General features: G+C 42.5%; 1 protein-coding gene across 2 annotated transcripts in view; it reads left to right on the forward strand.

The window, feature by feature from the left end:
- The first annotated feature begins 1,516 nt into the window (after positions 1 to 1,516).
- Positions 1,517 to 22,146, forward strand: part of LOC111143580 (adenosylhomocysteinase like 1) — a 36,927-nt gene continuing 16,297 nt past the window's right edge. The window contains exon 1 of one of the 2 annotated variants that reach the window (XM_022497403.1): positions 1,517 to 1,878. In XM_022497403.1, the coding sequence (XP_022353111.1) occupies positions 1,759 to 1,878 (120 nt within the window). In that variant the 5' untranslated portion in view covers positions 1,517 to 1,758. The remainder of the gene's footprint in view (positions 1,879 to 22,146) is intronic. The other variant, XM_022497404.1, reaches the window with a different exon arrangement.

The following is a 22,146-nucleotide window of genomic DNA, read 5'->3' on the forward strand; positions in this document are numbered from 1 at the left end:
TGACTGGGTATTAAGGAGGACACATGGTGTAACAAGCACTGGGTGTTGTATCGATTAATAAATCATTGATTTCTACCTCTGAAACGGATAATACACTATATGCTAATTAATTGAATTTAAATAAAATAAAACTGGAAGGGAGTAATGGAGGAAGCCACATTAGACAGCACTGGGCTAGGGGAACTTTGTGGGGTGGTGTGGCCCATGAGAAACCCCAGGTGACAAGATAGCCAAAATAACTTTGCAGAACATTTCAGAAATGTGATTTTAAATTGTTTGCTGTGTGATGTAATCTCTCCCCTGTGGCCCACAAACCTTCATTAAAAGTTCTGCTACATGTTACAGCATTATTTTTGCCGTTGTTTTGGAATAGGCATGGGGGTTGAAAGAAGGGGCTGCGTTCCATATTTGAATTGACAGCAGAACTAAAGAAACAACCACCACCACCAGAACAGTGAATAAAACTTCAGATGAGGCAGAAATCTAGAGCCAGAGATAACCATGAAAATCTAAGTCATTCCCCCAACCCCACACACAGACCCAGTAATTCACAGAAATCCCGGGAAGGGCACTGGACTTTCCACAGGACATGGCACTCAGCCACTGTCCTTTAAATCTCAAAGGACATGCTACCTCAGCTGGCATTGGGTTCCAAATAGGCTTCGCCTCTGCAGCTGGACTGTCTTGCAAAACATAAAATGTATCACAAACACCTCTACTATCCAGGCCCTTAACCTAGAGCACATAGTAGGGACCAGTAAGAGAACGCCCCAGGTGCCACCGGAAGCTGGCAGAGTCTATGCTTGGGGGAGAGCAGGAAACCATTCAGGGCAGGACTTCTCTCTACCACCCCCGAGGCCCCCTCCTTCTCTGCACTACCTTAACCCCATCCCAATGGCCAGATAACATTAGCTCTGCGGCCTGAAGGTCTTTTAAACAAGCAAGACCTAGCGGAGACGGTGGTGGAGGTCACAAAAGGTTGTACAGAAACCAGCGTGCTGTGAGTCTGTTCCGCTGACCCTTATGGGGTGAGCAGAAAGGTTAGGGGCTGCTGGTCCAAAGGGTCTGGGGCAGTGAATGGATCGTCTGGATCCTCGCATATTTCCTGGTACTGGCTGTAGAATGCGTCGCGTAGGACTCCGGTTTTTGCTTCCAAACGTCACCCTTATGCCCCTCTGAGGCCTTGGCGGGGGAACTCCACAGCCCAAAGAAACCCCTTCTTCCCCACGCCGAGTTCCGAGGCGTCCTTGAGGAAACCACGCGCCGCTCACAGGGCTGATGCCGCCACCTGGCGCCGGAAAGTGTCCAGCTCACTCTGGGAACCAGCGAGGCGGGAAGAAGAAGGCGTGGCTTCTGCAGCCCGATCCAGCGTGCTGACGTCACGGCAGGGCGCCGTTTCTCCCCGCCTCTTCCCCTGACCCCGCCCCGCTCGAAGCTGCCAGTACTTGACGTGGCGTCACCGCCCTCTACCCTTACTTTGCGTGCGTGGTTGCGTGCGGCGGAGGTGGCGGCGCGGGCCGGTCGGACCTCGGCGCTGCTGCTCTTGGTGCTCCTGTAGCCGTCGTCCCTGTCTGGCTGGTTTAGACTGCCGAGCGGACGAGACGCTGGCCACAGCACCTTAGCATCCGACGCAGCTCCGCGCGGGCTCTGCGGGAGGGTGGGCGAACGCGTGTCTGAGGGTGCCGCGCGGGCGGGCGGGCGCGGGTGAGGGAAAGAGGCGGGGGCGGCGGGTCAGCCGCGGGCCGGGCCGGCCGGGGGATGTCGATGCCTGACGCGATGCCGCTGCCCGGGGTCGGGGAGGAGCTGAAGCAGGCCAAGGAGATTGAGGACGCTGAGAAGTACTCCTTCATGGCCACCGTCACCAAGGCGCCCAAGAAGGTGCGGGGGCTCTGGGTGGCGGCGGGGGCCTGGGATGGGGCCTCGCGGAAGGGGCGCGAGCGAGCCCAGGGCCCGGGCTCCGGCTAGTTCTGGACTTCAGGGGCCAGGTTTGAGGTAGTCCGGGACGACAGAGGTGGTGTGAGGGGTGGCGGGTGAGTGACCCCAGGCCTATCCCGAGCTGGAAAGGCCGCCCCTGACCTCACTTTCCTTTGTCCCTCGGCCCTAGCCCTCCGGGATCTTTCTGAAATCCGAAAGGGCCGGGCCTTAAATTTGCGTCTGACTTTTCCTGGATGAAGGGCCTTTCGAAGACGGGGGTGGGGGGTGGTGGGGGGGCCGTGGTGAGCCAACTCAATCGACCCTTGTGACCAGCCCCAGGGGATGGCGCTGTACAGAAAATCACCCCTCAGGTGATTGGGTAAATCTGGCAGAGCTGCTTTGGGCAAATCTTTGGGAGTAGTGGCTGGTTTATCCAGCAACTGCGTGCTAGCTTGGAGGCAAGAGGAAAAAATACGTGGAGCTAGCTCTTATATACAGGTGAAAGCAGCGAGGGCAATATGAGATTGAAAAGGAAAGTATGATTTTCACCTTCTACGGTCGTCCAGTTGCTTCGACATATGTAAGATACTAACGTTTGGAGGTTGGTGACAGCAGACCCTGTCTTGGATACAGGTTGATCGTAGTCATGTGAATAGATCACTTAGGCATCCCTTGAGAAAGGAGCTTGGGTGGGTTGGAGGGGTGGGTGGTAAGGAAGGATTGCTCATTCTTTACCGCGCTTAACTGAGGCAGAACAAGTTTAGTCTATTGTGCTGCGGGATGAGCTCAAAGGACGCCCTACTAATTCTCTTGTCGTGAAAGATTAAATAGCAACCTTTGGAGATTTTAGCCTAACTAGTTCTCTGAACGGTGGAATTGGGATCCCAAGTGCTTTGTGAGCATTTGCTGTCAACCACATCTTGACTTTCCACATACCTGGTACCCAGTTAACAGTAGACGGGAGAATCTTTGCAGAGAGGTGACCTTTCTGAAACCAGTGAGAAAGCTGGATAAATATTTCCCTCCTGTAAAGACAGTGTTTCAAGGCTGCTTCTGCCTGCAGTGTTTGATGGGATGCAGTGCTTGTGTAAGCTGCGTACAAGGTTTGCAGGAATAGTTACAGTCCTTGAGGCTCTACACCTGATTTAGTTAAGCTGTCATAGTGGGAGGGATGACTTTGTTTTTAAAGTAGATTAATCTACCACTCCAGAAATCAAATGCAAGATTGAAAAGACAGGTCGCCATTGTGTGCTGTAGCTCTCTTTTCCCACAAAATTGAGAAATGTACCAGTAGAATGCCTTTAAAAGGTAGTAGAAGATCTTTTGATTCTGTGGAGTCTGATTAACTTATTTTTAGCGCTTTCAGTTCAGTTGACTGCTTTGTTGGGGCAGTAACTGTAATCTGCACTATTTGGAATCACAGGCACCGCCTTTCTAAGAATGCTTAAGGGTAGTACCTACAGTGAGTTAGGGGAAGGCCCTGGTACCCTAATTCCCTGAACTCTTCTCTCCCCATTAGCCTATCCTCTTTTGTCTAATAGCTTCAGGGATTAAGCGTCTTTATTCTTACGTGCCTTAATTTTAATAAGACCGTATTCTTGCAAGTGCTACTTACTAGTAAGGCAAAGTTTGTATTGTAGGTTGTAAACTACATAAAGGCAGGGACTCTTGTTCACCAGTGTATGTATTGTGCATAGCTCCATACCTAGCATGTAGTAGGTATTCAAATATTAATTGCCCACCTAGCTAACTAGTAATTGAGAAGTCTGTAGGACCCTCTACCAAGAATAAATATTCCTTTTCCTCTTTTTTTCCCAGGAGGAATATTGTTCATGTGTACTATTGTCAAGCCAAATGCTAATGATTTTAAAGACTCATTGCATTAGCTGAAATGAGCAGTCTCTGCCAGGAATGTGGGAAGACCCTATTATAAGTTTCCATTTGTTGGTAAATGTACCCCCGTGTTTCTTATTAATCCTGCTCTGCCTGAGGTTTGTTGTTTAGCATTTACACAGCACTTTGTATTAAAGTGATTTATGATGACTAATTACCCTTCCCCTAGTGATGATAAAAGGCATTTATTTAGTTAATGAGTTGACTGAGGACTGGTCAAGGTCACACAGCAAGTTCTAGGTGATCCGTTTTTTCAGAACAACTGAATTGGACATTATGACAAGTAACTTTTGTACCTCTGCCATGTGTGGATAATGTGAGAAAGCTTGAGAAAAGAGAAAAAATGCAGTGTGGTGTGTTCTGAGTGATATAAGAAAAAGACCTCTTCAGATGGTGCCGGCCTTACCCTGTGAGGATTCCAGTGTGGCTGTAGACTAAGTAATCCTTAGATCATTCCAAGCCCCAGGGCCCCTCAGGAAGTGAGGTGCCAGTCAGGCTATAGGTCACTTTAGGGTGACCTTGATGGTCCTTAGATCAGATTCCAGTGTAACTGGTGAAATTTTGTTCACTTTGTGGGCAGAGTAGATGTCCATCATTTAAAAGCAAAGATTGAGATTCTTCAACTATAATTATAACTTAATTTTGTATGCCCCAGGGTCTACCACAGTACTGTGAAGTTAATAGGACTTGTTGGTTTGATTCAAGGTTTGATCTAGGTGTCAGGAAGTGAACTAAATGGGTGCTACCTTAAGCAAATGAGGTTCTGTATGTCAGTTTCCTCATCTACCTAATGAGTGCTTTTCATTTGGAACAGGTAGAGATATGTGCATGTTAGGAGATAAGATTGCAAAAGTGGTTTTAAGGAAGTCTATTGGTATACTTACTATTCCTCTTTTTAGTGAGCATTTGAGATGGCTTGTCACACAAGACACATACAATATAGATAGAAAGTCAAAACTAGGGGTGCCTGGGTAGTTAGTTGGTTAAGCTTCTGCCCTTGGCTCAGGTGGTAGTCTCAGGGTCCTGTGATCAAGTCCTGTATCCGGCTCTCTGCTCAGTGGGAAGCCTGCTTCTCCCTCTCCCCTCCACCCATGTGCTCACTCGCTGTCTCAAATAAATAGATATATCTTTAAAAAAAGAAAAAGTCAAAATTGTAGAAGGAAGGGAAAAAATATTAACCCTGAGGACTAAGACAATTGATGAGGCTGATCATCACATGCAACTCTTCCCTCCTAGGAGTCAGATGATAAAGGGAATTGCATTAGCTGATGTGGGAGGTAATACATGTACCATTTACCTGGGAAGACAGCTTTGGCCGACCCAGAGTTCTAAAGGAGATTTTCATGGGACAGTATTAACAGCTGTAGTATGAGTCACATGGTAAGACTTGTTCATTACTGTTACTGTTGATTTCAGATTGTATTGCCAGGAAAATTGGGGTGGAAAAAGGGGTTCCTTTTTTTTTAAAATATTTTATTTATTTATTTGACAGAGATCACGAGCAGGCAGAGAGAGAGGAAAGGAAGCAGGCCCCCCTGCCAGGCACAGAGCCGGACAAGGGGCTCCATGCCAGGACCCTGGGACCATGACCCCAGCCGAAGGCAGAGGCCCCAACCCACTGAACCACCCAGGCGCCCTGAAAAGGGGCTCCTTAGTTGTAAGGGTAGTGTACATTGTGCCGCAGCTAAAGAGGATCCTTGTTTAATGTTGGCAGTTATCAGTAGACCCAAATAAACCTGCTAGTTCCCCATAATCACTGGGTGTTTATCCCTCTTTTTGCTTCTTTGTATTGCAGGAGTGAGAGCTGTCCTTGGGCTTTGGAAATAGACATTGTATCGAGTTGATTTTATTTTTTTCTAAGAGTAAACCCAAATCTCCAGCTTGATGAAACTTCCGAAGATAGACTTCTCTGGAAGCCTGTCAGAGCGTTTGCTATTCTCTGCACTTCTGAACGTTTACTGGGGGGACACTCTGTACTTCCGAATATTTAAGGAGGGGTACTCTCCAGAGTGATACATTAGGCATTAAACCTAAGATCTATGCAGACAGACTTTTACCACCAGCAGTAGGGGAAAAGAGAAGACACACTACTACTTTTGCTTGTAGGATATTCTTTATTTGAGTAAGGCACATATAGCAGCCTCAGTTTATCAAAAGGGTGAGCTAGTGAGAGCAAGTAGAGCCCTAGTGAGTCTACTTAGCTGTTAACCTGTCAGGTGGAATGCAGGTTGCTCCTCTTCTCATCAGGGCTATGTTATGGCTAATTCTTGGTGCCGTATTACTGAATTTGCACCAATACTTCTTGGGATTCACCAGGAAGAGGTTTGATATGTGAATATTTCCTATCTTCTCTACATTATTAGGATCTCTTGATTCTCTTCAGGACAGCTGCTGTTTTAGGGACAGTCTTCAGACAGAAGTCAAGCGTGTAAGAAGATCATGTTTGGATTTCTCCAGATACTGATTATCTCGTTTTCTTATTTGGTTGTTAGACACTAGTTTCCAAATTACTTTGTTCTAAGTTCCTTTAGACTTTTATCTTGTAACAGAAATCTGTTCATTGTCTAGATCCCTTGCTGGCAAGATTACAGTCGTGATATGTTTTATTTTATCGGGGGGGGGGGTATCATTTGGGTCCAGTGTGTGTTTCCCTATATATTCTTGTAAAGTTATTTATAAAGGATATTTTGATACATAGAATCTTGTAGATTTCTAGTTGCCTGTGATTCTTCATAAATTTACTCTGCCACCTCAAGTAGTTATGATCTGTAAACAAGATCTTACCACAAATTGTCTTTCCTACCCTTGTCAGTAAACGATGTCAGCATCTTGAATATGATAAGCAGTTAAAACTTCACATAAAAGTATGGTCACCTTTTCTCTTAAAATTCCGTATTTCCCTTTGACTCATTCAGGTAGTTCTCTTGCTCTCCCACTCTTGCTTAGCTGTTACATAAGATCTCTTTAACTTCCCCTTTTTGTTCCTAAAACTGAGAAGTACAATGTACATTAAGCACTTGATTTTTGGAGTCGGGTTTACCTTCAGTCCCTAGCATCCAAAAACCATGTGACTTTGGGCAAGTGACTTAACCTGTGGAGCCTCCATTTTCTTGTCTGTAAAATGAGGAATAATGATAGTACTACAGAATTGCTGAGGGGATTAGCATTTAGTAAATTTACTTAGCGCTTTTGTTCCTTTATAACTAGAGTGACCATGTTTTTCCTTTGCCTGGTGCAGTTCTGGTTTAGACCTGTCTTCCCACCATGCTGTTCAGTGACTGCCTCTGTAAACTTTGAAAAGTACCCTGGTTTATATGGAATTTTGAAATGGTCTTAAAGAGCCAAAACAAAGATGTTTCTGTTGGAATGTCTTTTCAACAGGAAAAAATTTTTTCCGCGAGAAAAATGTTATTTTATGTAGGACTTAAACCTATTGAACACTAAAATAGTGGACTTCTCAGAGGTGCACAGACAACGGGAGAACCTAGAGTTTGTGAGAGAAATGGGGCATGCTCTACCTGACCCCTCTTCCCCCACCCTTCACATCACATAGTGCACCTGTAGAAGGTGGGTGCCTTTCAGACAGTGGGCTAGCTGAATCCAGGAGTTTATTTTCTCAAACTGCAATCATCTGGGAGTCTTCCCAAACTAGAATCCCTGAATTACATAAAACAATTCCAAAGACCCTTTGGAGGTGTGATTTTATCTTTTTATATAATCACTATCAGATCCCATCCCTGTGTATTCCAAGTCCCTCCCTCAGGTACTCTTTCTCTTTGCTCTAAACTGCCTGCTCCTAATTACATTTAACTGATTTTCTCCCGCAGAAGTGTGTGGCCTTTGCTCTGAAGCAATTACAGAACTAGGGTGGAACACCCGTGCTTTTGTTGACACTGAGACTGGTCTCATTTTTCTCCTATCTCTGTTCAGTTTTTCCAAAGGATTTAGTCGGGTGCCTTAATCTCAGAATGAGTATAATGATTGGTGCTACTTAGCAATATACAATGGGGTTTAATCATTTACTACTCAAACAGGCCACAAAGTGAAAAAGCATAATGAACCACTGGTAAGAGGTAGTATTTGGAATCCTTTGGTCGAGAGGAAGAAAAGACTTTGAAGAAACACAAATGTAGGACTGGCCCGGCATGCTCCTGCTTTCTTGCCACAGAAGTCCCAGTACCTCAGCTGACATGCCTCTGTACTTTACCTGTAGAGCTTAATGGGCTGAAAATGTTCTCCTTCACCAGCCCAAACCAGTTCACTGCTAAAGTGGACACCCGGTACTCAGTCGTGTGGTAGAACGAGGCTTGAACAGGAGGGCTTGGGACTGCCCACTGTTCCATGCTGTTCATCTTGGACCTGCCTCAGGCTTAGCTCTCTACAATCTGAAAAACTGCCCAACTAGAAAAGGCCCTTTTGTATATCTTTCTCTTCTTTCTAAAAGAGTGTGCGTGTACAGTGGCGTCAGTGGAATCCCACTGAGCATGCTGTGTGTTCCAGGTGCCAAGGAAAACGCTAATGTGTGAGCTAGATGGGGAATTGGTGAGTGAGCGAGGGAGGGGTTAAAGGCCCAGAGGAGATGAGTGTAACCATTTCCATCTCGTGAATGAAGCTGTCCATTGCACTGTGGTGTGAGTAATGTCAGGATTTTGGAAGTTCTGGGTTTGGTTTTGTCTTGTTTTGTTTGTAAATGTTTCCAGCTCTTGTGGTACTTATTAATTAGGGTGAACCTTAGGGGCACAGGTTTCCATGGACATAATGGGAATTACTTTATTCCTTTCCCCCAGGACTGACTTGACCTCAAGTCAGAGTTTTGGGGCTATGGCTTGTGTTCATCATGATCTTAGGATCCTGAAACCAAAAACGGGACCTATTAGAAAAGTAAGTAGGACCATGGTTCTGCTCTGCCCGTTTCGGCCACCTCCCTCCTCAAAGGTCATAAGAAAGATTTATTTGGGCTCTCAGGATGGTTAGCTTTATTTTGGAGATGTAGAAAAGAGCTCTTCGCCTTGAATTTTCAAAGTGCACACCCTCATCTCTGTTTCTCCTTTTAGGAGAGAGGTCAATAAGTAGGTGAGTCTGTGTGGAAGCTAGAGAACTGAAATAGGTTTCCCTTTTGCCAGTTTGAGGGATGCTCCTGAGATAGTCACTGGATTAGAAACTCTAGAACAGTGGTTCTTAATCTTTTGAGTCCTAGATCCCTTTAAGAATCTAATGAAAATTACAGTTCTTTGGGAAAATTCAGGAACACAAAAACTTGCGTAAGTTTCAGAGGACTTGCAATACTTCCTGAAACGCATTCGTGGATCCTGGGTTAAAAACCCTGATTTAGAAGCGGAGGTCTTTCAGCTGTAGTGTCTCCTTTCTTTACAGATGCAGAAACTGCTGAGATTGTTTCCAGCTCGCAGTTTGTCCTTGAAACAAAGCCGAGGTTGTTGGTGTTCTTTGGCGGCCCCCTCTTTGGGATGCTCCTCAGCTTCCCAAGAGACTCATTATCAGTGCCTTGAGGGTTCAACTCAGGAACTTAGGCATACTGAAACCAGCATTTCAGCAACTTCCAGGGGTTCTTACACCGTCTCATACCCTTTACCCTTCATGTGAAGCGTGGTGCCTCCAAAGCTTCGGAGCTGATTCTCAGGAGTGTTTAGGGAACTCACGTGCTACACTATCAAAACTAAACAAAATAACTTGTTCCTCTGTATCTCTCAAAAATAGGTTTGATTTCAGTGTAGTATTTCTCAAAACTATTTTCAGGACTGACTTAATACCTGAATCTGAATTTTCATTTGGTTTCTGTAACCCAGGCATACTGAGGGCAAGGACCGTATCTCACATTTACTTATAGCAGTGCCTGGCATAGGAGTACTGTCAGTACTTATTTATGGAGGAAAATATTGTGAGATGATTATCACTGGGAGAAAGTGAGTTGGACTCAACTTGGTTGCTTTGGCTCCCTGTCCCTTTCAGTTGGCAAAAGGTTGTTTTTTTAACTCGATCCCTCTCATGTGGTTGATAATGGAAATACCAAAAACTGCAGGTGAGAAATTGATAAGAATTTCCAACAGCTTAGTAGATCTCTTTATAATGCCTGAAATAGGAGGTAAGGGAGGAGGCTGTTGAGATACAAAGCCTCCAGCTTCTTAGCCGAGTAGCCAAGAACCAGAGGGCAGTAAGCTCGAAGCTTAGGGATATTCTTACATGTAATGGAAAGGTAATTTGATGTCCCACCAAGTTTTAAACCACAGGGCAGTAGGCTAGAAGCTTAGGGATATCCTTACATGTAATGAGAAGGTAATTTGATGTCCCACCAAGCTTTAAACCCTTAGCATTAGGGACACTGCCCTAAGTTGAAAGTGGTGTTCTGGTTTACACATGCTCTTGATTTAAGGAACAGAGGCTTACTCTTAGGATGTTTGGGATTTGAGGGCCAGCAGTGAGTTGAACGGTTTCATTTTGGAGTTTGTGTTGGAGTCCTAAAAGTAATAAACAACAGTGGGCAAACTTCTGATTCTTCTCCTTCTGCAACCCTAGCTGCCTTTTCTGAACCAATGGCTGAGCTCCATGTTCAAAAGCTTTATATGCCCTTGTCTTTGAAAGACACCTTCTTCAGAGTTACAGTCTTCTGGGAACTGGGCCAGTGCTTGTCCTAACCAGGAATCAGGCTCTAGTTGGCATTGAGGATTTTGTGTGTTTTGTTTCCCTAAGTATGTGATGTAAGCAGGATTCAGGGGAAAGGGAGACCTTCAGAATTTTGTATTTTTGGAGGTAGAAATAGGCACTTTGTAAAGAAGACAGATGTGTTTGATTGTTCTGGTAACTAATTCAGTTTCCTATGAGTGACCAGGTAGTCTCCTACAAGTTTTTAGGGCCCAGCTTCAGACCACCAGACTTCTTAGCACGCAAGACATGAAGATTCCCAGTGTTCAGTTCTTATGGAGAGTAGCCCAGCTGGCTTGTCATGCTGGACTAGATGAATTGTGAATGTTAATTATACTGATCAATACAGTGGCCTTGGTAACAGACTTGAAGCTGCTGTAGAATCTGTTTACTTCAGATTTATAACAGAAAAGAGACCAAGCTGGTTGGGAACATGATGTTCTAAATGTAATAAGCTGTATTGTAAGTCCAGGGAAAACGCATGCTGGAGGCACTGACCTTATTGCACCCTTCCCCAGGATTTCCCTGAGGAAAACATTACTCTGGGGGTGGTTTCTGCTCTTATTTGCCGGTTGAAAATAAATTGAGGTTGGCCGAGGCATGACTTCTGTGAGATGGGGTAAAGGATATTTACAAATCATAAAGGTTAGATGGAAAGCACCCACGTTGGGAGGCATCTCCTTCGTCTACCTAGTTTGTAATTAGGAGTGGAGAGTTGATGAGATTAGTTTCAACCCTTGCATTCAGAAGAAGGGACCCCTCCTATTTGAGGAATAGAGGGTTCAGAATTCTGCACATTCTTTTTGACTCCACAGGGAGGGGATTAGCTGAACACTGGGCATGTTTGGAATGAGAGCACCTTGCCAATTCTTACTGATTTTGGACCAAGCCATTGTAAAAATACAGTCTCTCTTCCTACGACAAGCTCTTTGTCATGTTTTCCTAAACCCTGTAGATCTGTTTAATGGATTGGCTGTACCTGACAGATGGAGTTGGTATTAAAGAGGCAGATTTTCTTCTTCCTTTGCCGTATTTGTTTTATCTCTGAACGAGATGTGTCTAACCCGGTTGTTCCCTGTGTGCCTTCAGTTGCTTTAAGAGCCTGGTGAACTCACTGTGCTTGGGTTTGCTTTTTCGGATTCCTGCTTAGATTGTCTTCGATGAGTACTTCTCGTGGAGTGGAAGGAACAGAAGAAATCAGTCACCTAGGGAGCTTTTCAAAACATTCATTTCAGGGCCCTAACCTAGATCTCCTTAATCAGAATAGGTAAGAGCTGAGGGATAGGGGCAAGTGGAGAATAGGATAGTATGTGCTTTTTGAAACCACTTAAACTTGAAAGATCCCATATTTAGAACCAGTCTTTTATATTATCTAGCAAGACTGGCCAAAATTGTTATGAAATCTGATACTGGGATGGTAATGTAGCTCCCACCTACCTTGAATGACTTTGGCCCTGAGGAAAAATCTTGTGCCCCATGTGAGAGGTCCTGAAAATAGCCTAGGGTTGTTACTCTTCTTTTCCAAAATATTCAGCATAGACTGTGACCAGAAATCATTCAGCTCTATCAGCTCAGGGTTGAGCATCTACTGTTATATCTGAGGACCTGTGCTGGGCACTTGGGATTCAACAGTGAACAAGACAAAGATCCATATCCTCTGGAGTTATTCTTGAGGTTATTCTTGAGAGGTTATTATTCGGGTCACGTAAGTCAAGTGTAGTGGTTCTTAACCATCTGGGGTTTGGAGCCGTATCAGAACTGTGTTTATCTTCCAGAAAAATAAACACACATTTTAATGTAAATATTAGGTGTATAAATATGACAATTCACATATAAGGAGAGTTGGCAGCCTGGCGCCCATCCATAAACCCAGGCTAAAAACCTAGAACGCTTGTCTAGAATTGAGAACCTGGTGGTTAGGATCAGGCCAGGCCATGAGTTGGATATTTGGGATTGTTCTCTCCTAACCACATTGGGTTGTAGTTTCTTCTTCTGCATAGCCAAGACCATTTGCAAAGAACTTGAGGGCGCCTCTAAAAAAGCAAGTGCAAGGAATTTCTAAGCCTCCGCTACACCAATAGCATTTCTTGAGTCTGCGCTCTTTGAATGATTTTGACGCTGTTCCCATTCCCACCTCTTGATTTCTGGTCGACTGAGCTTCTTGGACTCAGTGGATTAAAAGTTGGCTCAGAAGATGAGAATTTTCTTAACATGATAATTTATATTATCAATTCCTAGACTAAGAGTGTAGTAAAATTATAAAGATCATGAGAGGACGTTTTAGCGAAATTCTGGCTTCAGCATACAGCCTCACAGAAGGACCTGATTGATGAGGGGCTGAGGAAATAGCCAAGGAGTAAAAAGACTGGAGAGAGATGAGAGGAAACAAGGTAGGGTGGAACTCAGAAAGGTGGTTGAGCTGGCAAGCCAGGTAGCTTTAAGCCAAAGGGAGTGGATTTGAGACCCAAAAGGAAAAAGAAGATTATTTTTTACTCCATAAGGGTCTGCCACTATTCCTTTATTACCAAACAGAACTCAGGATAAAAAGGGGAGGGCAGACAAAGCTTTGCTTTATGTATACCAATATTAATATGTCTCTATCCTTGGAAGACTTGGTGTTTGACTTGAATGAATGGCTAAACCCTGCCTTAGAGTTAGTACCATGTATAACATATACTGCAGAAGTATGAGTGAAATTTCATTTGGGACACTGGGAAAAGAATTATGTAGAAAGGACACAGCCAAAATAGAGGTTGGAGCACAGTGAGCACCCAGAGCCCTGTGCCAATTCTACCTTTACCTCCTGGGAATCTGATCATTAGCATAACTACAGATCAAGACCTCTTGAAGGGTGATCTTTACAGGGAATTCTTGTTTCTCTTTCCAGAGATCTAAGGGGAACTTTCCAGACCCACACTGAGGGATTGTTGGAAAAGTGCTGTATTCAAGGCCTTCTAAGCCAAACTGCTATACATTCAGAGCCCATTAAAGAACAGATCCCACAGTCCCCCACCAAAGGAGACCGGAGGCTCTAGATGATTCAGTTGTAACTGCTCCAATTTGTCCAGCATATGGAAAAGCTGTTCTGCTATGAAACCTTCCAACCTGCTGTTAGTATATGGATGTCTCGATGTTTGCTCAATGATCCATTAAAAACCAAAGCTCCCTAATCTAGGGGAATAGAATCACACCACCAATTTATTTTCTATTTTTAAAGAAGCCCTTTGAATGATCAGAGGAATTTCAGACCTCACTTCTTGGGACTGTTTAAGGTTCTATTCAGCATGTAAGCTATATAGTTAAAACCTGCTACTCAGTTTTTGGAAAAATTATCCTAAAAACCATATAGCCAGAATGTTTTCTTCATTCATTAAATGAGTAGTTTAAATACCTACCATAGATATGAAATCAAAATTCAGTAATCATATTGCTTAAATCCAGAATACTTCAATAAAATTAATAACCATATAAGAATTATTTTTTAGTTGTTGTAAAGTCAGAGAACTTGTTTTGTATTGGAAAAATCTGACTTTGCCAGATCTTTCAGACACGTTAGTAGATGCAAGGTGACTTGGAGTAAATAGTTTGAATACCACACCACAGGTGAGAAAGGGGCCTGGTGGAGTTCTCAGTTTAAGGACATACACTCTAATTGGGCTGTGTGTGAGAGGGAAAATGACCACGTTCCCATTGTGCACAACATAAATAAGTTGCCTTAAAAAACACGTTTAAAATGTATTCTCTGTTGCATGTTTTAAAGTATGGCCTTTTTTTTTTTTAAGAGTTTATTTATTTGACAGAGAGAGACAGATCACAAGTAGGCAGAGCAGCAGGCAGAGAGGGAGAAGCAGGCACCCTGCAGAGCAGAGAGCCCGTTGTGGGGCTCGATCCCAGGACCCTGAGATCAAGACCTGAGCTGAAGGCAGAGGCTTAATGCACTGGGCCACCCTGGAGCCCCTAAAGTATGGTCATTTCTTTTGAAAATAGCAGGTTTCCCGGATGATGAAAAAAAAAATCATTGGTTGGTTTTGACCATACCAAATTTGAAAATCTCCTTGTGTAATAAACACAGATGGAATTTCTACATTGCTCTTGATGCCTACAAGACATTTTGGAGTCATTTCTCTCATCCTAGTGGTCAGGATTAGATTGCTTGTGCATTCCCCTCCCCATTCTGCCACCAGAAGACAGTGGACATACATGCCAACACAGAGCTTTTTGTTTCCACAATGTTTGGGCTCTTACTCTCTCCTCACCCTTCCCAGCCCAAGGAACCATACCCTCAAGGCAATTCGTTGGCAACTTTAATATATTTCTTTGCATCTTTGTATTTCTCCCAAAATCAATGTAGATTTTGGAACAGAGAGAATTTTTTTTCCATCCCTAGATTCACAAGTGTTCATCTGGAAGCTCAGAGAGCTTCCGTGCAATAGTAGACTATTCTGTAACTGACTTCTTGAAAATACAGGGGAAAGCTGCTGTATCCCCCAGCCTATTCCAAAAGAAGGATAATAGTACTGGACCTGTAGGGATTTTCTTTCTCCCTTGCTTTTTGCTTTTTTTTTTTTTTTTTTTTTAAATCTCAGCATTGTTAGCAAATTTGCCTTCAGCAAGTCACTTAATCCCCACCCCTGTTCTTTTTTTTTTGTTTTTCATCTGTGAAGAGTAAATCCTGCACTCAAAGATTCTAAAATATTTTGAAAATACAGATCCTCTTAAGGAATCCTCTATAAAGAAGTCATATCTGTGGGCCACTGATGTTGAAGCAGAGTGCTTAAACTAGAACGTCATAGAAATCTAGGCATTTAGGGGATGCCAGGGTGGCTTAGTTGGTTAAGCGTCTGCCTTTGGCTCAGGTCATGATCCTAGGGTCCTGGGAGTATCACATCGGGCTCCTTTCTCAGCAGGGAACCTGCCACTCTCCCTGCTCGTGCTTTCTCTCTGTCTTCTCTCTCTCTGCAAATAAATAAAATTAAAATATTTTTTAAAAAAATACAGGCATTCATAGGACCTTTGTTTTTACAATACTGGTTTAAATGTGGATTTCAAATTTATGATCAGCAGTAAGTAAAAGTCCTGATGTGATGCTCACAGATGGTTTTACTTGTTCTTTGTATGCCTACATTTAAACAAATGGTTTGAAAAATACTGAGATCAGTGATGTTCTGGCATTGTTATTTATTGATAAAACGTGCTGAGTAACTCCTCCTATACCAGATTTGATTTTGACTTTTAGTTTGCGATACAACCTAGAGCAAGAGATCTTTATCCTTGTGCATCTATCCACTTTACTCATTAGAAAATGACCGTTAAAGTCAGGGGTCAGGAAAACTCCACTTTTGTATTCTGGTCTGGGAAATAGAGTGAGGGGATTATCCTGTATTCATTCTGGAGCAAATAGGTAGTTTTGTTTTGGGGTTTTTTGGTGTGTGTTTGGGTTTTTTGTTTGTTTGTTTTAGATTTTATTTATTAATCTGACAGACAGAGATCACAAGCAGGCAGAGATGCAGGCAGAGAGAGAGGGAGGGGGAAGCAGGCTCCCTACCAAGCAGAGAGCCCGACTTGGGGCTCGACACCAGGACCCTGGGATCATGACCTGAGCCGAAGGCAGAGGCCTTAACCCACTGAGCCACCCAGGCACCCCTGTTTGGAGTTTTTTGTTTGCTTTTTGTTTTTTGTTTCTTTGTTTTGAGAGAGAGAGACTGAGCGGGTGCATCTGGTGGCGGGGAAAGGAGGGGAAGAGCAAGAGAATCTTAAGCAGCCTCCACAGCCAGCAAAGAGCCAATGTAGGGTCTGATCTCAAGACCCTGAGGTCATGACCTGAGCCAAAATCTAGTCAGACAGTTAACCGACTGAGCTACCCAGGTATCTGGGTAGTTCTTATTTTTAAAAGCCCCAGAGACATTACAGCCAACAATTCTTTTCACCATTTTCTTTCTTACAGGTTTATCTCAGGTCATGATTTCATCCTGAAACTTTTATCTAAAAATGAACATACACATCTCAAGTTAGAAAGCCAGGAAGAGATGGCAAACATTACCTCTCTAGGATGAAAAACATAGTTATGTTTTTGATGTGACTGATGGTCAGATTCTTGACCTTGTGTCCCTAGTCTCTTAGAAGTTTAATATTTTGTGTTTTGTTAACAGCTGTGGAAACTAAAGCCACCTGCAGCTGAGTCTTCAAAAAGTGGTTTTACCTTGTTTTTTGAAATTGAAACTATGTGTCTGCTGAGTGGATTCTGAAAGGTCCTGTTGACCCACCCACATTTGGATACAATGCCTGTTACTACATAGTCACTGTTCAGTATTAGGTCTTTAATATCTTTATTTAATGTTGAGTTTTGATGACTTTTTACTCCCTTGAGCCTATACTTTATGGGAAGCAGTGGATGGTAACTAAAAATCTGATAGGGTTTCTGTCTTATTAACTTTGGCTGGGTGTTAGTCTAGAGTTTAGAAAGCACATCTAGGTAAACTCAGCTACTGCTTTTATGGAACTGCTTCTAGTTCTTCTGCCGTAAACTGTTTGGCAAGGATTTGCATGTCTTGCACCTCTGAATGGATATAGCTTTCCCCAAAGTTGCTCTGACTTACAGGTGGGACTCATTCACTCAAACAAGTATGTGTAGAGGCTTTGAATTTGCAAGATGTAGTTGGCTTTCACTTTCATGTAAGCTAAACTTCCAGATCAAGGAAGGAAGGATTGTTTTTATACATCTCCAATCTTGTTCCTTCTTGGCAGGCTAAGAAATTATACAGATGGCATTTACTCAGTCTGTGTGGCCACCTTCCAAAATGTCAGAAACTCCATCTTCCTTCTAGATCTGTCCATTGATGGATTGCTTGCATTCGTTATTAACTTTTCTTTGCATAAAAATTCATTTAACGTTTACAGCTTTACCTATTTATAAACATTTGACAAATTTTCATCTTAAAGAATACCCCAGCATGCCTTGCAGTGAGGTTTGCCGGTTTAATTTCTTTGAGCTCTATTTAAAGTCAAGTTGACTTTAGGTTAATGACTTTTTATTACAAACATATAAGGTGAATAGTAGTAACCTGCAGTCCTTCCCAGCATTTAAGAATTACTGATTCTTGGGGCACCTGGGTGTCTCAGTAGGTTAAAGCCTCTGCCTTCGGCTCAGGTCATGATCCCAGGGTCCTGGGATCGAGCCCCACATCGGGCTCTCTGCTCAGTGGGGAGCCTGCTTCCTCCTCTCTCTCTGCCTGCCTCTCTGCCTACTTGTGATCTCTGTCTGTCAAAAAAGAAAAAAAATTAAATAAAAACTTAATTAAAAAAAAGAAGAAGAAAACGAATTACTGATTCTTATACTCTGAACCAATTCAAAGTGATTTCCTAAGTGGAAAAAAGAAAAAAACCAAGGTGCAGAATATTTTAGCGTTCTGCCTTTTGGGTAAGAAAAGGAAAATAAGAGTATAAATATATACTTTTTTTCTATCTCCAGAAATGACCATAAACCAGAAACCAATGAAAATGGTGATGGGGAGGAGGGTGGAGTTGGAAATGGCAGAAAGACATCTCTGACTATACCTTTAGAACTTTGAGATGTGTGTTTCATAAAATGTCAAAAAATTAAAGAGAAAAAAGGAAACCTTATAATTGCTTGTTAATAGAAACAAATGAATCTAACTGCATATCAAATTGATTATATAATCACCTAGAAAACCATACTTGAACTATACATCTTTTGAGGTATTTTCTAAAGACAAAAAGAACTTCAGTGAAATATTGATACTTTACTATGTAGCATGTTGTTAGTAATATTACTCTTAAAATTTTGAAATTGTTTTAGATATATTACAGAATAAAACAAGTAAGTGTATCATTGCTATTAGAGACCAAGATTGTCATCATAAGAGGAAAGAAATACAAATAGGAAAATTAAAAGTTTTAAAAAGGTAATGTTAAATTTGAAATGGAAATATCAGTATAAACTCATGAGTAAACAAAAAGATTTCTCTGTCCCATAAAAGAACTTACTAGCACTGACACCTCTAATAACAACTAGCTCAATTTATATACTCAGAAACTACTTTCTGTATAACATTCCCCACTGAAAGAAATATGGGCTTCTTGGAGAAATGGCTGATTCTGGGTCTGAAGCAGAGAAAGAACAAGGTAAATCTGGTGTATCTTATGCCAGAAAGGAAGGAAGTGCTTAAACAGAAGAGTCAACTTGAAGGAGACTCCCACTGGCCCAGTTTGGGACAGCTGGAGCATTGAGTGTACTCATTGTATAATTTAGTGTAACAGATTGAATAAATAAAAATATGAATGACAAGTAAAGAAAAAAGTAAAAAGAAGAAAAACTTTTCTTTACAAAAGTAATGCCAGCTAATGTATGTGCAAAGAATGATAGGGAAAAAACCATGATTCTGTAACCCCCCCCCAATATAATTGGTTCAGGCAAGGATTATGAACAGATGGTAAAGTCACTAGGGAACAGGATATTCACAGGCTGAAAAATAACACCCCACAATTTAACCTTTACTTGCAAAGGAGAAAATATACCTTTCAGAGACTGATGGTCTCACTTTAACCTACGGTTCAGCTTGGTGTCACTGATCATGGCACAACCTGATGTTCTGTGTTGCCTGATACGATGCAAAGTAGACAATGTTAGCTATGAAATATTCTTGCCAAAATTTTAATCTCTTCCAAGTCAAACCTCAAAACTGAACTTCCAATTTACAGGAAAGAACTAATCTGAAAAATCAGAATATGGGAGATTCCATAAGGCAACTGGCCTGTACTCTTCCAGGAAAATAATACCACAGAGGGGAATAAAATAAAAGCAGGAGAGCTGTTCTAGATTACCAGATACTAAAGAAACCTAACAGCCAAATGCATTTAGTGAACCTTGATTCCATCCTGGGTTGGAAGAGTTGGGGAGGCATTTGAGTCTATAACTATGAAAGATTCTTTTTCTTTAATTGCTCAACTGTGAATAACACAGCGTTATATTAATTTCAGGTGTACAGTGATACAACAGTTCTATACATTACTCAGTGCTCATCAAGAGAAGTCTTCATCTTCTTTATTTCCCTGTTCTCCTCCCATCCACTTCTCTTGTTCACCACCAGTTTGTTCTCTGTACTTAAGAGTGTGTTTTTTGTCTTTTTTTTTTTTTAAGATTTTATTTATTTATTTGAGAGACGGAGATCACAAGTAGGCAGAGAAGCAGGCGGAGAGGAGGAAGCAGGCTCCCTGCCGAGCAGAGAGCCCGATGCAGCGCTCGATCCCAGGACCCTGGGATCATGACCTGAGCAGAAGGCAGAGGCTTTAACCCACTGAGCCACCCAGGTGCCCCTGTCTCTTTTTTTTGTTTGTTTGCTTTTTAAAATTCCACATACGAGTGAAATTGTATGGTGTTTGTCTTTCTCTGACTTCTTTCACTTAGCATAATAACCCTGTGGTTGCTGCAGATGGCAAGGTGTCGTTCTTTGTTATGACCATGTAATAGTCCCTTGTGCACATACTGTATCTTTATGAAAGGTATTCTTGAGATAATTGGAGAAGTTTGACCACAGCCTGGATGAGATAGGCTTATTAATATTAAAAGTATGAGAATGTTACTGTGGTTCTGTAAGAGAATATCCTTATTCTTAGAAGATTCATTCTGAAGAATTGATTGGTGAGTTTTCATGTTTGCAGTCTTTTTTGGCAGGATCACCTGAAAGGATGCATATGTATGTGTGTGTATATATACAGAGGTAGAAACTTGTGGAAATGGGAGGATTCAGTGTAGAGAGAGGGTATACAGGTGTTTATTATACTATTCTTTTAAAGTGTTTACATGTAGAAAATGAGAATAAAGTTGGGAAAAATGGGACAGTGGGGGTGGAGAGTGAGTTGAAAGGGAACTTTTGTGTATCACTGAAGTCATGGATATGTTCCAGGAATCTAGATTTCTTCAGTCACCTGTACAAAAAAATAAAATAGAAATAAAAATATATACACACACACACAATTTATATTTATACTTAATGTATATATTAAAAATACATATGTTGTATCCTCCTCGTTATACGTTATATAACGTTATACGTTATACGAGGAGGATACAACATAGGAGCTAATAGAAATCCGTGAGGTACATTGTCTCATAAGAAGGGTGGGGGAGTGGGGGAGTAGCTGATAAGGATAAGACTGATCTTTGGCAGAGGTTTTCAAGCTTTATGTTCCTTCCTCACCAGTTAAGTGACTAGGCAGTGTGAGCCCTGGTGTTGCCTCACCCCTTCCTCCCACCAGCATTGATGAAAGATCAAGTTAAGTCCCATTTTTGAAAAGACTGTTTCTTCTAGAAGTGTGTTCTGGCAGTGTGTGTGTGTGTGTACACGTGCGCGTGCGTGTGCATATTATATCCTTTTACCCTTGAGACAGAGATGGGTGGAGTGGTGGAGGGAGATATGTGCTGTGATTAGTCAGCTTGCTGTCACCCTCCCCCCGCCAACCTCAGGCCCCATCTGGGGAAACTGAGAACTTAAGAAACTTGAGACAGGGAAGGAGGACAGGGAGCAGCCAAAACCTGCTGAGTCTCAGAAGATTGGTTTCTGCACTAGGGAGTGGAAGAAGTGACTGAAGGAGGCTGTGGATTCAACTCAGTGGCCTGAGATTGAGTCCCTTGAGATAAATTATTTTCTGGTGGAGTACCTGAGAGTAGCGTGTTGGGAAGAGGATACCCTTCTTCTTTGGGAAATTTCTTTTACCTAATTGAAGGTCTGATAGGTGTGCAGACTTACATAGTTCTTGTACCAAAATACTGGTGTTTATTGATAACTGTTTCTTTGGATTCATCTGAAATGAAATCAGACTGATCAGTGGTATCAAGGCAAGGTCTTGCACCTGTTTTGTTTAGGCTGATAGCCATACCCTCTTCCTTCCCTTTGAAAAGAGAGCAGATGAGAGTAGATTCTATAGAGGAAGGAATCTATTAGCCAGAACATGTGTGAAAGAGGGATTAGAAAAATGTAGGAATCCTGAAAGGTGTTACAACACCTTAATAGTTGACCTTATTAAAATTTCTAGCTTCCGATAGTCATCTTTTTGCACAGTTGCTAAGTATTAGCTGAGAAATATGCAGAAAATTCTGCACATACCGTATGCTGGAGGAGACAGTGGGACAGATCATATAAATTTGGGAATGCCTCAGAAGATCAGTAGTGTACCAGAAGGGGGGATACTGGCCCTTCACATACTCCCCAGCAGAAAGATAGACCAGTCCCTCTACTCACTTCTAAGCTGTGCTTTCTTAATGGTTTGTTTTCCTAATGATTGCTATTTACCTTTGAGTCTGTTCTTCACCCTTAGGAGGAAACCTTTCTGAGGAAATTAAAAGCTGCTAGATAGCATGTGAAATCACAAGTTTCTTAAGATGTCTGGCCTAACCTCTGATTTTTGGAGGCCTAAGCTGAACAATATCCAGAGAAGGCTGTTAAGACTGCAATATCTAGGCTCTTCCTCAAGAAGCAGTAAAATTCTATGATAGCCATTTGTGCTACGGTTACCCTCTCAGTCAGACGAAATCTATAGACTATAAGGGCCCTTATTTCCTTTCATAGATCTTCCCTGGAATAGCACTGGGTGCTTAGTCGGTGCCTCCCAAATGTGTTGACTAAAAGAATGTAACACTCCATGAGTATTATCCTGATCATCATC

Source organism: Enhydra lutris, unplaced genomic scaffold (assembly GCF_002288905.1).
Source record: "Enhydra lutris kenyoni isolate GAN:26980312 unplaced genomic scaffold, ASM228890v2 scaffoldscaffold9, whole genome shotgun sequence".
In the NCBI taxonomy this organism is placed as follows: Eukaryota; Metazoa; Chordata; class Mammalia; order Carnivora; family Mustelidae; genus Enhydra; species Enhydra lutris.